This window comes from Acinonyx jubatus, chromosome E1, assembly GCF_027475565.1.
Source record: "Acinonyx jubatus isolate Ajub_Pintada_27869175 chromosome E1, VMU_Ajub_asm_v1.0, whole genome shotgun sequence".
NCBI classification, from domain to species: domain Eukaryota; kingdom Metazoa; phylum Chordata; class Mammalia; order Carnivora; family Felidae; genus Acinonyx; species Acinonyx jubatus.
In genome coordinates, this window is record NC_069397.1 from 30623633 (window position 1) to 30639745 (window position 16113).

General features: G+C 39.2%; 1 protein-coding gene and 1 non-coding gene across 11 annotated transcripts in view; both read right to left on the minus strand.

The window, feature by feature from the left end:
• The window catches only part of STXBP4 (syntaxin binding protein 4), a 166939-nt gene that overhangs the window by 22423 nt on the left and 128403 nt on the right, over positions 1–16113 (minus strand). For all 10 annotated transcript variants that reach the window (XM_027034161.2, XM_053212452.1, XM_053212450.1 and 7 more), the window contains one exon: positions 221–278. In XM_027034161.2, coding sequence (XP_026889962.1) covers positions 221–278 — 58 coding nt within the window. The remainder of the gene's footprint in view (positions 1–220; positions 279–16113) is intronic.
• Positions 9923–9993, minus strand: TRNAR-UCU (transfer RNA arginine (anticodon UCU)). The gene has a single exon. It is a non-coding gene; the product is annotated as a tRNA-Arg (tRNA).

The following is a 16113-nucleotide window of genomic DNA, read 5'->3' on the forward strand; positions in this document are numbered from 1 at the left end:
CTGTTTCCCTTGAAATAATTACTAGGGTTTTTCCCCCCCAAAACGATATCTGATATTAGCATTTAAATCACATGAAATGAAAATGGTGAGGCTTCATTTCTTGTTACTAATTTTTGTAACCTCCAAGAGGGTTTCTTGGTTTTGCTGATTATTCTGCAACTTCCAGGTTCTCTCCAGATGTGAAGAAAATTGCTTACTTGGTTGAGATGCTTGTACTTACTTGATGAAGTACTTGATTCCATCTGCTGTGTAAGCTTCCTCCCACCCATAAGGTAGACCTACAGTGAAAGGAAACCAAAAATACATTTAATAAGATGATAAAGATAACTTTATTTCCTGGATGCAAACTTCCCACATCTTTACAATTATTTGAGTACATTTCTCATACAAAATAATTTTCTAGAAGGGAGGAATTAAAACAATTCAGATGAGCTTTCCTACTCAGCATCTTTAGAACACAATAAATAAGTCTCGAACAGTTAACAATCTGCTTTAGTTGCATTAACTGGATTATGACTTGTCATTTACATGGGGTGAGCATTTTTGTCAGCAGGATTCAAGCACAAATTTTTGGTGCAGGGGATGGTTTTTGCCTGAAGGCAGAAGGATGGACAAGATGGCCCCTGCTTGTCTATTTTGGCTCAAAGTTTCCTTAATTGGCTCCCTTTACATTCTTTCAGCTCCACAGGGAATTGGTGCATGAGTGCCAGATCAGCAGGGGCTTGAAAGCAGCTTCTGGACAAGACCAAATTCCTCGTGAAGGCTGAAAGTTTAGCAAAGTGATTTACAATGGATTGCAGCATTTTATTTTGTTAATTAAGATTTTGTGCATTAAACATAAACGGCCAAACAATTTGCTAAACGTAGCTTTCATTTCTGTAATGGGATTGAGTTAGTGAGCTATAAAGAAATGCAGATTGAAGTAAGCGAGAAATTATATGGCCGTATTTCTGTAAACGAGCACATTTGTGTCCTCATCATATCAAGACAACAGGCCCATGTTGAGGTAGCCACATTCTCTTATATTCCAGCTATGGCTGGTACCCCTCTAGAACAACATGGTTTTATCCCTCTGCTGCATCCATCCCTGCATACCGCTCAGGATTTTAACTGACCTTTTGGGTCAGTCCTTTGATCCTGGCTTGTCATGGATCCACTGCTGGGTATAATATACACAAACGCACTAAAGAACAGACTCCATGGCTCAGGAGCCAACTTCTTTGGAAAGTAACTGAGCTATCACAACAAACCATTAGGTTTCACCCCCCCCCCCCACCCAAGTCTCATCATAAGGAGAGGAAAAAGGCACAACAAATAATTATTTAAATGAAATAAAACTTTACTCTATTTCTTTTTTTTAAATAATTTTTAAAATGTTTTTATTTTTAAAAAAAAATTTTTTTTTCAACGTTTTTTATTTATTTTTGGGACAGAGAGAGACAGAGCATGAACGGGGGAGGGGCAGAGAGAGAGGGAGACACAGAATCGGAAACAGGCTCCAGGCTCCGAGCCATCAGCCCAGAGCCTGACGCAGGGCTCGAACTCACGGACTGCGAGATCGTGACCTGGCTGAAGTCGGACGCTTAACCGACTGCGCCACCCAGGCGCCCCTACAATGTTTTTATTTTATTTTTGAGAGAAAGAGAGACAGTGTGAGCAGGGAAGGGGCAGAGAGAGAGAGGGAGACACAGAATCTGAAGCAGGCTCTAGGCTCTGAGCTGTTAGCACAGAGCCCGACGTGGGGCTCAAACTCACAAGCTGTGAGATTATGACCTGAGCTGAAGTTTGACACTTAATCGATTGAACCACCCAGGTGCCCCCACCTTACTCTATTTCTTCAAGAATATTCTATTTGTTTATTTATTTTGACAGAGAGAAAGAGAGAGAGAAAACACATGCGCACGAGCAGGGGAGGAGTAGGGGAGAGAGAGAATCCCAAGCAGGCTCTGAGCTGTCAGCACAGAACCTGACATGGGGCTTGATTCCCATGAACCGTGAGATCATGACCTAAGCGGAAACCAAGAGTCAGACGCCCAACCAACTGAGCTACCCAAGCGCCCAAAGAATATTCTTTGAGAATAGTTCTGGGGATGTTGTTTTTATAACTAAGGAAAACAAAACAAGCTTTATTAAATTATATCTATTTCCGGGCCATTAACACAAGTTATATAAAATGAGACCTTGGCTAAAAAATTCTGCAACTGTTTCCTTTGTAGATTAACTCAGGCCACCTAGGAGTTTCTTTTCTCTCTTAGTGAATAAGTATTCCTATTTGAAGTAGAAAATAAGCATTTCTGGGAACTCAGCATAAGCAAATGACTAGCTTCTTACAAGTCCCTGAAGTGACACTGTGTCCGTCTCTGCCAGTAGCACGTGCCCAACCAGACAGGCCATAACAACTGTTGCTGCACAGGTTCAAGTAGATTTATTTTCTTTTTTCACACTTCCTGCATTTTTGCTACAGATCACTTTACTGATCACTAACAACCACCTGACCTACAGGGAAGAATGTCATGACTGTACATAAGAGCTTCAATAAAATGCTCAGAAATACAAGGATAGCTGGTCAGTAAGGCAAAGGCAGCTAAAAAGTTAGGTAGAAAGTCATTCTAATATGACTAAGGTTTTTGTCCAAATGATTTGTTTGTCCAATGCTCGTATCTGTACCTGTAGACTTTAAGGCACAGATTTTTTCTTTCATGAAAAGGAGACAAAATGTACACTTTAGTATCTTTTAACCCATAGCATCATTTAAAAATCGAGGTTGACATTGGAGTACCACACATTCCCTATCAGAATAGGATTCCTGCCCTGATTATTTTCTTCCAATTATTAAACAAGGAATATAACCTCATAACAGACTCATTAAAAGTACTAGTCCATATTCATTTTAGTCAATATGGTTTTTGAATGACTACAGCCATAAAGATATTCTTATGGGTTAAATAATATGTATAGTTTATTTTAGGATAAATTCTCTGTTCTGAAAAAAGTAAGCATTTCTTTTTAGAAGAGTGAATGGTTTCTTCTTTTTCATGCAGCTCCTATAATCTGAAAAACAGAACTGGACACTTAAATGGATAGTAGCAATCTCTCAGTGATCATTCAGTAGCAGAAAACACAATTGCTGTCTAATTATAAACTGAAAAGCACAATATTGATAAACCAAATAGCTTACTTTATATAAAAAGAGCACTTTTGCTTTCCAGAAGCTTGTATACTTATGATGGCCTCAGTTTTCCATTAGTAAAAGATTTCATTTCTTCATAATAAGTGATTTGGGCAAAATCACAACATGATCTAAATACTTTTTAATAATAATTATTATTCCAAGGCATTAAATTTTTTTCTCCATTTCCCCATTTGCTTTATACTTGTAAATATATAATGTTTCTATTTTTCATTTCATATCTGTCTTAAAACTTTTATGACAACCATAATAACTTGGAATTATTTCTGATTGGAAGTATTCGTCTATGCACCCTTACATAACATTCTTTCCATCAGAGATCATCTGTTCCCAATCAACCACTTCGTGGGGATGACTCCAAAATCTTCATGAGTATCTTGCCAAAGTAAGAGTATTGTACATATTTAGCTGTTGCCTAAGACTCAACATATCTAAAACTAAACTCATGGTGTTTTCATACAAACTAGGTTCCTTCCAATTTTCCAGTCTATTTAGGTAATGAGATTCTCTTCGTTACATTGGGCCCATTCATCAAATATTTATCAATCATTTATTATATGTTCAGGATTTTACTTTGTGTTCAGTATGTGATGATGAACAAATAAACATTGACCTTGAGCTTATGGAGCTTTAAGAAATAAGCACAATGAAGACCTCATTCAAAACGGAAAGAAGTACAACGGGAGAAAAGTGTTGAATACTGTGGAAAAGTAACTTACAGTTACTAACACACAAAGAACTACAAATCACTAGGAACAAGGCCAATGACAAAGAGAAGTCTGTGGAACATGTGAAACATTCAGGACACAGGAACTCACTCTTAATGAGACAAATATAAATTAAACTTTTATGAGATGCCATGTACATCATGTTAGCAAACATATAAAAGTTGTTTAAAGAAGACACTGTGTTGGGAATGTGAAGAGACAGTCATTCGCGTACTGATGGTAGTATAAATTGATAACGTATTTATGGAAACCTGTCAATATCTATACAAAATCGTAAATGCTAAAATAATAACAGTGGACATTTATTGAGTGGTTATGTGCTAGACATTGCTACAAGCACTTCACATGTACCAACTCTCTTAGCCTCACTGCAATTTTAAGAGAGGGGCTGCTATCATACCCATTTTGCAAATGAGGAAACTGAGGCACAGAAAGGTGAAATCATTTGCCCAAGTGACACAGCTGGCAGGTGGTAGAGCCCAGACTCTTAAGCACTATCCTGAATCTCCATGTACCATTTAATCTAGCAATTCTTCCAGGAATTTAGCCTACAGATATGTTTTATGTACAAGATTATTAATTGTTTAAAAAAAAAAAAGGACTGGAAATAATCTAACCACCAATGGGGACTGACTAAAGACCATATAGCCAGATAATGGGATATTGTCCAGCTGTGAAAAAGAATGAGGACGTAATTTATGTACCAATTTGAGTAGGGGGTGTGGGATAAAGGAAGGATCTCTGGAGGAGCTGGAGTTCAGGAGGTATGGACATGGAGAAGAACACTCTAGGCTGAGCAAACGGCATGTGCAAAGGCTCTGGGGAATGGGAAAAACCTGGCACCTCTGAGGAACTGAGAGATCCTTGTTGCTGGAGTGTAGTGAATGAAGGAGGGGAGAGTGAGACAAGATTTGGCTGGACAGACAAGCAAATAGGACTGTGCTGGGTTTTGCAGGGCATGTTAAAATTGTTTGAATGTTTCTTAAAAAAGAAGCAGGAGATCTGCTTCTCATTAAGATGAGGAAAACTGCAAAGAATGTTGCTCCCACCATATGTGGGGAAAAGCTGCAAAAACTAAAGAATATAATAATTTTTTCTGAGTCCCTTAGAGACTGAATTCCTCACCTGAGCTGACCCTGAAGTGAATTGAATTCCAAAGGGGTATGAGCCCCTCTGAGAAAAGATGGGACACATGAACTTTTCCCTCTTGGCACAGCACAGCAAGAAATGTTGCCATCAGAGTGGGCAAGAGGAAAACATCTAAAATTATAACAAATTTGTGAGGCCTGATTATGGGCTAGCATGATAGTTTGTAGTATTCCTGGGAGCCCCCTACACAAGGAGAATCTGCTCTCCCTAAACAGCTCCTTGCTTACGAGAAAGACTGGGGGTGGACAGGAGACCTAAGAGAGCCCCTGAGTGGTGCAGGCTCATGTAGGACCTACAAAGTTTTGAGGGTGGAGCAGGTGTTCCATCCATGTTCTGCTCCTCGCATGAGTATAAGACAGTCATCAGCTGCTATAGGGCACAAGCATAAAATCTGTGGAGCCCTGGACCCTCTCTGATATGAGGGAATAGTTGGCTGCTGCTGGGGAAAAGGCAAGAGATACTCCCCACCTTGGATAGGACACTGAATGACACGAAGCAAAAGTCATCTGTTCTTGAGGGAGGGGTAAGAAGTTGTCAGACCCCCAGTCCCTGCCCAGATTCCAGGAAAACTTGGTTTGTCCTGGTGGGGGCCTGGGGCAGGATGCTATAGAAAACCTGATGTCTTCATCCTGCAGTAACACTAAGTCACTGGAGGGGCGAGGGCAGGAAACATTTCAAATCCAGAATCCTACACTGATACAAAGTGGAGTCTGACTTCCACAAGGAGAGGGGCAGGAAGCCTACTTGAGCACTGAGTAGGAGGTAGTGTTGTTTACTGCTGGGGAGGGACAGGAAGGCTGACGAAGTCCCTTCCCTGTGACTTGGGCACAGTTCCTACTAAGCCAGAGACTGGAGTAGGAAAACCAAGAGCCTCTCCCTCACCCTCACTCCCCCACATTCACCTCTAACCTTGCACTGAGCAAAAAGCAACAGCCATCTACTTATGGGGGAGGACAAGGGAGCAGCCATTAAACATCCACTGTGATGCACATAGAGCCTACTTCCTATCAGCTGAGGATGGAGCAGGAACACTGAGAAAAACCCTCCCACATTCTGTACTTTACATAAGCACAAGAGAGTGGCAGACAACCACTGGAGAACTCTAAACTCAGTTTAACTCCAGAAACAAAATGCAAACCCAGCTTGCCTACTAATGAGACCAAATCCTTCCCCAAGCCCCGGCCTCCACCACACTAATGGCCTGACAGAGATGAGACAGGCTCACTTCTGGGCTTAAATAATATTCATCCCAGTGTTTATGGTTTTGTACATTCAATGTCTGACACTGAATCAAAATTGTGAGACACCTAGGAAAAAGCAAGAGAAAAAATATAGATCCGTTGACAAAAGATAAAACTACCAACAGCACCAGATCCAGGGATAAATACAATATTGGACTTTAAAATAATTATGATTATACACTAAAAGATCTAATGGAATCTAGTGAATTAAGGTTGTATAACCTGTGGCAATGCTCATTACTTACGTATATTATGCAGAAGGTGGGTGAGTGAGCTTGTGGAGGCCCAGAGTCTTGTGAAATAGTGGGACAGAAGGACAGACGGCCATGTGAATTGAAGGGATTTGTAAGAATGATTGGAATAATGGGTCCTGGACTATAAACTGAATGAGAAGACAAGTGAAAACTACTGTGGAGGCTGAAGGATAGAGAAGACAGACAGGAGGTCTCACTGAGGACAACAGAGCACATAATGAGCTGGAAAGGTGGGAGGTTTGAGTGGGAACAGGGAGTTTGAACCACTATCTGCTGATGCCAAGGTTCTTGGGGAAAGTGGAGGACCGCAGTAAAATGGGAAAAAAGGGCAGTGGACAAAAGATCTGAAAAGTAAAGGTGGTGGCCACCACACATAGACACTGGCAGTTGGGTGGGGAGAAAACTGGAGAATGAGCATCTAAGAATAAAATAAAGACAATACCATCAATGTCAGACAGAGCTCAAACAGAGCCACATTTACTTGAAAAACACTTGCTATGTAATTGCTATAAAAGCTCAGATACAATTTACTTCTAGGATCTCATATATTGAGAGGAAGAGACGGGGGTGGGGGGGGAGTATGGGGAAGGGAAGGGAAAACAGAAGGAGAAAGAGAGATCTCCAACTCATAATAAGGTTTCCCTAAAGAATACGACATTCATCACATAGTGGAATTTTCACTTGTAGTCAGAAAATTCAAATCTGTATGTAATATTCTTCAATGACAAGTTGAATAACCATGGAAAAATAATAATCATGGGGAGTCTCAACTTTCTCATCTACAGTATATAGTAGTGATAATAGTAGTTATCTTGCCTAGGGGTTATCATGAGACTCCTAAGAGATAATATAACTGTACAATGATATACAAAAAGAAGACCATTATTAGGCATAGTAATGAAAATAAAAGCCCCTTCTTCAGAGCTTATGGATCGGAGATATAGAGTAACAGATGCTTAATATAAAAAATAAGCGTTTAAATTAACTACAGGGGAAACCTCCATTAAGGTGTAGGTATAGTTTCTACAATCCTCTTCTTAATACAGGAAATTATATCATCTCTATTTCACTCATGATAACATGCATTGAGTGGTGTGATGGTAAATGTTTAACACCCAGCTCTTGGGGGGTGGGGGAGCCCTCATTTATAGCAGTTGCTGATTTCTCTACTATAAAATACTCCTACCACAATGGATTTCAAGCTACTAATGTAATGCCACTGCCTACAGGGCTGTGTTGTGTTCCCAGACATAACATACACAAATAACCTCAAGAACAAAGATGATAGTACACGGTAGGAAAATAACTAGAAAGGGGTGAGTTTCGAGTATTTTATTACCTTTTCTTTTAATGTAACTTACTTTACAGTTTAAACAGTTTTATTTTTAATAATGACTCTGTTTGATAGTCAGCACACAAAATTCTTGCAAGCCAGTACTAGCCAGCTCCAATATAACCACTGTGGAACCCATCTCTTAACTCCTTAGTCCTAAAAGACAGAAAGTTCCAAAAATCAAAGGATAGAAATACCATTTTGTCCATTAGGTGATTACATGAAACTGCTATCAGCCTAGTCTAATGATGTGGAGAATCACTGCCCTAACAGTAAACTATGTATTAATCAAATGTTTACACAGAGTTTTCTATGTGCCTGACATTCTTCCCAATATCAGAAACTTAATTCACTGTATCCTCATCACAACCCTGTGCGATAGGTGCTTTATTAACCTTATTTTACAAGAGGAAGCTGAGGGGTACAGAGGTTTAAGTAGCGCGCCCATTGTCACACTGCTAATAAATGGTGCAGTCACAATTTGAACCCAAGCAATCTGGTGCTACAGCCTGTGCTTTTCACCATTGCTGCACAGCTTCTATTTCCCTAATGCCTGGGTTCATTGCCCTTGCCAATGATCAATATGTTAAAATGGTCAAATAATATCTTTGCCTAACTTTTTGAAGAACAACAATAACAAAAAGAGAAAACAAAACTCCCATATCTCAATTTCTGCATTATTACCCATAGAAATGCTCTTTTGAAAGGAACTGAAATAATTTTTAGGCTTGAACACAAAGCAGTCTATTTTAGAGACATTTTATGTTAGATTTACGATTGTACAAGTTAATTTGTAGGTCTGAATCACAGTGCTGATTTTAAAAGAATTACTAGCTAATTTTACTATGAAAAAGGAATCTGTTATACTGAGAGATGATTGTAATCTAAAAATAACCAAATAATGCAATATTTTAAATTTAAAAGTAATTTCTAAGGAAATAATTTTTTAAAAAACTATATTAATTTCTTGAACTATGCTTTAAACACTCATTGAAATTAGAGTTGCATAAACACTGTAAACAGACATAATTTTGGACCCATGGCCTGAGTTTTTACCACACGGTTACATATGTCATTTAAACAAGCAAAAAATAAAAATAAAAATAAAAGCAAATGACATGTCTAAAGTAGAAAGATTTTATAGCTTTCTATATTTGCAGGTCTCAAATTCAGAAGTTGAAATGCTAACATAATTATGGGAATGCAAACTGGTATAGCCACTCTGGAGAACAGTATAGAGGTTCCTTAAAAAAGTTAAAAATAGAGCTACCCTATGACCCAGCAATTGCACCACTAGATATTTATCCAAAGGATACAAAAATGCTGATTTGAAGGGGCACATGCACCCCAATGTTTGTAGCAGCACTATCAACAATAGCCAAATTATGGAAAGAGCCCAAATGTCTATCAACTGATGAATGGATAAAGAAAATGTGGTATCTGTATATATACATACAACATATGTATACACAAGCGCGCGCACACACACACACACACACACACACACACACACACACTGGAATATTACTCTGTGATCAAAAAGAATGAAATCGTGCCATTTGCAACAATGTGGATGGAACTAGAGTATATTATGCTAAGCAAAATAAGTCAGAGAAAGATAAATACTATATGATTTTACTCATGTGTGGAATTTAAAAAACAAAACAGATGGAACATAGGGGAAGGGAAGGAAAAATAAAATAAAAACAGAGAGGGAGGCAAACTATAAGAGACTCTTAAATACAGAGAATAAACTCAGGGTTGCTGGAGGGGTGTTGGTGGGAGATGGGCATTGAGGAGGGCACTTGTTGGGATGAGCACTGGGTGTTGTAAGTAAGTAATGAATCACTGGGCTCTACTCCAAAACCAATACTATACTATATGTTCACTAGTTTGGATTTAATTTTTTTTTAACATTTGTATTTATTTTTGAGACAGAGAGAGACAGAGCATGAACAGGGGAGGGTCAGAGAGAGGGGGAGACACAGAATCTGAAACAGGCTCCAGGCTCTGAGCTGTCAGCACAGAGCCCGACGCGGGGCTCGAACTCACGGACCTGAGCAGAAGTCAGACGCTCAACCAACTGAGCCACCCAGGCGCCCCTCACTAGTTTGGATTTAAATAAAATTTTAAAAAATTAAAAAAAAAGAATGCTAACATTATTAGATATAAGCTATTTCTAGATAGAAGTCACTCACTAAGCAAGTTAAAAGGCCGTAATATCATCATGGTAAAAGTATTCCCAGAGGTTAGTTAGTGGTTCCCAGTCCTCTTTATCTTGTTGTCTCCATTTCTGGGCAAATAAATACTACCCTAACATCCATTTAATAGGATGGAAAAAGAGAGCATTCATTCTCCACATATCTCTTCTCAACAGATACAAAACTCAGTATATTTTTACATTTGGAAGTCTTTTACCTCCAGTTAAAACCATGGGGTCCAGATATTTTAAGAAGCCAGCTTAAAAGTTCATTCTTACACTGCTATCTCTCATCTCATGACTGAGACTCAAGATAAGAACACAGGATTCTACTGGCAAATATCTCTGGGCATTTATACAATGTTGGGGGGAATGGTCTGATTTAGGTTTGTATTGCTTAAAATCAATGACATACAATGGACTTCATTACAGGCACCAATATAACTTAGTGTAAAACTTTCTGAGACTATCCTCACTATACTGTGAGGTCTTTCTCTGCATTATCAGTCTAAACGGATGATGTGGGGTCTGGGGAGGGGAGTTTCCTAATTCCTTTTAGTGTATGAAGGTAAACAGGATTTCTTTAAAGCAAGGCTGTTATTAGAGTAGTCAACATATTAAGAGGTTAGTGGCTGCTGAACATGAATTAAGGGACCTACTAGAAGGGGAAAAAAATGAACTGCACCTTCTTTTTTCTACTCCATTCAGGAAAACTGGTTTCGTGAATAGAGGGGTAAAGTTGCTGTCAAGTAAGCTTGATAGTCACTAGTTAAGAATAACAGCAGAATGTTGGGTCGTCCAAAATAGATACCACTATTTGCCTGCAACTAACAGGTTGCCTGAGAGTAAGAGGCAAACAGACTTTATCTAAGAAAACAGGAACAGCAGTTTACGTCAAAATGCTAGATGCAAACTGACAGAGAAATAAGTATACTTCTTAAAGTGATTTAATGAGTACAATGGAATGTCTTCAGCATCTTACTACCACAACATATGTATAAAAGTATCCCATATGAGAATACTGGAATTCTAGAAATTATGTATTTTGGAAGTGAGCTTTTGAGAAAACATACTTACTGTTCATGGTTGTTTAAGTTTTCTTATAAACTTAGCAGCCTAAGGCAATATCCAGTTATTAGCTGACAGTCCTTCAGGTTGGAAGTCTGGCACAGCATGACTGGGTTCTCTGCTCAGGGCATTAAAACTGAAATCTGGGTGGGATGCCTGGGTGGCTCAGTTAAGTGTCCGACTTTGGCTCAGGTCATGATCTCACAGTTCGTGGGTTTGAGTCCCGCCTTGGGCTCTATGCTGACAGCTCAGAGCCTGGAGCCTGCTTCGGATTTTGTGTCTTCCTTTCCCTCTGCCTCTCCCCTGCGTGTACTCTGTCTCTGTCTCTCTCTCTCTCAAAAATGAATAAACATAAAAAAAAAACCCCTGAAATCAGGGTGTTAGCTGATATTGTTTTCATCGTGAGATTCTGGGGGAAAATTTGCTTCCAAATTCATTTTTGTTGTTGGCAAAATTCAGTTCCTTGCAGCTGTAGGACTCAGGTCCCCATTTTCTTGTGGGATGTCACTTGGGGATCATTCTCAGAGAGCTCAGATATAGATGGCATTCCTTGCCATGTGACTCCCTCCATCTTCAAGCTAGCAACAGCAAGCAGCATCTTTTTCATGCTTTCCATCTGACTTCTATTTGATTTCTAGACTCAGATTTTTTTATTAAAAAAAGTTTTTTTTAATGTTTATTTTTGACAGAGAGAGAGAGAGAGAGAGAGAGAGAGAGAGAGAGAGAGAGAATGAGTGGGGGAGGGGCAGAGAGAGAGGGAGACACAGAATCCGAAGCAGGCTCCAGGCTCTGAGCTGTCAGCACAGAGCCTGACTCGGGGCTCGAACTCACAGACCACGAAATCATAACCTGAGCTGAAGTCGGATGTTCAACCGACTGAGCCACCCAGGCGCCCCTCTAGACTCAGATTTAAAGGGCTTGTGTGATTAGGTCTCCCTGAATAAACTCTCTGTTTTAAGGTCAACTAATTATATATGCAAAATCTCTTCACAGCAGCACCTAGATTAGTATTTGATTGAATAACTGGTAGAAAGTGTGTATATACCAGTGGCCAGGAATTTGGGGGAACATCTTAGAATTCTGTCTATCACAACGCTCATATTATTTATTTCATATAATGTCTAAATCAGAGGTGTGACACTCTTTTGTCCCTAGGAAGGGAAATGTCACTGATAAAAACATATCAAAGGCAATAAATTTAAAAAAACTTCACAACTAATTTCAGTTTCATTTTCAAAGGAGATGTATAAAATATCAATAATCTATAATTTAAATTAGTCATGGGATTATCAACTTTTCTTCCCAATAAGTTTAGAAAACTAAAAAATAGTTTTGTCTTTTACTCTGTAGTCAGGGAAAGCAAGAATTAGAAGAGAAAGGGGAAGAAAAAGAGAAGTAAGCAAGAGAGAGGCCAGAGGGTAGGAAAAGATGATGAAGAGATGAAAAACAAAAAAAAAATGCTTACTGCTCCTAACAAAATTGGCTATGAAACCTTTATAAGTGTATGTATAATTATAGACCATATTTTTGAAAAGTGTAAGAGACAGATAAAAGGGATTACATTTAAGCACAGTTAAGTTTGGCAGGTAAATGGGTTTGGACATGGTGGTCTCGTATCTCCAGATCCCATCTCTCAACTTGATTTGGAATCTCACCCAAGCTGGTCCGACCAGTCAAAATCTCCCTCACCACTTGTCCAGCATGGTAACCTCCCAACAGTCTCAGCCGTGCTGCTGGCTCCTTAAATGCCTAGACCCTGGATCTGTCAGAAACTTAAGCTCAACACTTTTTCTACTCACATTTACTGAGTGCTTACTATCCAAGGCTTGGGAGAATGGCGACCAGATTCAGAGCAGTGCCTCACACACACATACACTGGGCACTCAAGAAGTACTTGTTGACTCACTATAGAAATTTGCCTCCGATGAAGGCTCATGGTTCAGTGAATCCCGCACATATTTGAAATTCTACTTTTGTTCTGAGGTCTTTGTACTCATCAGGGGACTTTATCACAAATATTTGCACAACTGTTATTTGTAGGTTTTGACAATGGGGTAGTGGAGGACCATCAGATAGGCAATTTTGCAAACACTGTCATAGATCAGATGAAATTAAATCAAGGCCATTGATGTTTCCCACCCTGGGGATAAATAATGTACCTCTAAGCATCACTAATTCCTAATTATGTAGCATTTTGCTGTTAACATCCTTGTCTTTAAATTAAAAAAAAAAGTTTACCTGGAAATCTGTTAAGGATCTCAGGTAAAATTTGAATAAATTGTAAAAACAAAACTTTTAGATATTTGCCTCCAAGATTTGACTTTTTATTAAACATATTTTTTAAAAAACAGATTTAAAGAAAAGCAGTAAAAACACCTTTGTAGAGCAGGGGAATTTTCAAATAATAACTTCCTTGCAGTCAGATACTCATTATGAATGAACTTATGAAGCTGAGTTACAAACTCAAATAAAAGTGGTTTGAACTTTGCCTTTTCTCCTCTGCAAAGAAGGTAAGTTCTCACAGCATAATTACCATTAAAAAAAATTTTTTTTCCAACCCATAGTATAGCATTCAAGACCCTTTCAAAACACATATCCATGAAAGGACACATACTTGAATGTTCATGAGTTTTCTTAGTAGCCCCAATTCAGATGTCCATCAATTAAGTGATGAGATAAGTAAGTTGTAGATTATCAGTCCAATGGAATATCACTCAGCAATATTGATAACTGACACAAACAACACCATGGATTAATCTCAAAAGCACTATACTAAGTAGAAGATGCTACATGCTTATAGTCTAATATGAAATTTTATAAAAGGTAAAATTGTAGTGACAGAAAGCAGATGAGGGGCTTCCTGGGAAGTAATGGAGGAGACTGATTACACAGGAGCACATGAGAAAGTTCTGGAGTCACGGGGGGTGTTATGTAACTATATACATTGTCAGAACACAATGACTTGTACACTTACATTTTATTGTATATAAATTACACCTCTTAGTTTAAAGGAGCAGAGGGAATCTCAAAGCAGTAGCATGAACAACCCCATTAAAAAAAAAGACACTTTAAAAATATGGCTCCAATCTTTGTTTCCATCTTCACGTCCTATCAATCCGATCTACTGTCTAGGCTCAGAGCTATTTCTTGGAATGTTATGTCCATCTTTCCCTCTATGCTTTTCCAGATAACTGTTCTTTCTACCTGGAATGCTCATTAATATGGAATACAGTCACTCAGTAACCACTTTTGAATGAATTTTAAAGACCATAGTCATGTACCAGAGTCTCTTTGTCCAGCTATAGGCAGGTCTCTGATTTAGGAATTTTTCATTTGGGAAGTCCATCAACAATTTTTTCATTTGATGGAAAACTTACATACAATGGAATGCACAAATCTTAAGTGCACATTTACTGAATTTTGACTAATGCCAACAGCTGTGTAACCTCAAACCCTTTCAAGATATAGAACATTACCATCACCCCAGAAAGGACCCTTTCCAGTGAATCCCTACCACCACACTCCGAGAGGCTAATTCTGTTTCAGTTAACAAAAATAAATTTTTTTAACATTTACTCATTTTTGAGAGAGTTCAAGCGTGAGTGGGGAAGGGGCGGAGAGAGAGGGAGACACAGAATCTGAAGCAGGCTCTAGGCTCTGAGCTGTCAGCACAGAGCCTGATGTAGGGCTTAAACCCACGAACTGTGAGATCATGACCTGAGCCGAAGTTGGCCACTTAACTGACTGAGCCATCCAGGTAACCCGACTGTTTCAGTTTTTAAAAATTTTTTTTAATGTTTATTTATTTTTGAGAGAGAGAGAGAGGGGGGGGGGAGAGAGAGAGAGAGAGAGAGAGAGAGAGAGAGAGAGAGAGAGAGAGAATGAGTGGGGGAGGGGCAGAGAGAGAGAGGGAGACACAGAATCCAAAGCAGGCTCCAGGCTCTGAGCTGTCAGCACAGAGCCTGATGCGGGGCTCGAACTCAGGAACCATGAGATCATGACCTGAGCCAAGGTTGGACACTTAACCAAGTGAGCCACCCAGGTGCCCTGTGAAAAGATATAATTTTTAATTTTTGAATTTCTATAGTTTTAAAAAATGATTTATATTTCTTTGCTTAGAAAGCCAGTCTTTGCATTGATTGTGAGTGTATTTTCCTGCACATAGTTATAACAGACATTAAAGTCCTTGTACCAACATCTGGGTCTTCTGGGATTTGACCTCTGTTCTTTGTCTTTTCTTTTGAAAAACAAACAAAAAAACCCAAACATTTAAATTCCTGTTTGTTTTTGCACTGGGTAATTTTAGTGTACATTCTGGAAATTATGAAAGTTAATTTGTGGAAACTATAAATTCTGTTATATTACTCTGCAGAGGACTGGTTGGACTCAAGCTATACCATCTATCTCTTGGGCAGTGGCTCAAATCTCAGTTCAATTTTTTTTTTCACCCTTGGCTGGGCTGTTGCAATCTTCCCTGCACTTGTATAGTCTGGGTTTAGCCAGAGACTTGGGCCAAGGTTATACATGGAATTTGAAATTCCCTATATCTGGCTGTTTCCTCTCTGAGCTTTCTTCCTTCACTTTCCAACAGTAGTAGTTGCCCCAAACTTCATCCTCTAGTCCCATTGGTCATTAAGACTGTAGGTTATCAGAATTTTACTGCCCTATAGGACCTGCTAAGGCTTGGAGTAGGTGAGGCAAGGGAGGTGTCCAGGGCGCAAAATTTCAGGAGGCTTTAATTCCTAGGCTTGCACAAATGCTGAGTCAACACCCAAGACCTGGGTGGGGATGGGGAGGTGAGGAGGGCACCTAGGTTGCCTTGCTTGCCTTCCCCTAATCCCAGCCCTGAGTCCTGTCTTCACCCTAAAAGTGGAACAAACAAGAAACTTACCTCATGTTGGTTTCTTTGTGCAAGTTTTGACTAATCTCTGGAATCTGCCTGTTTTTATT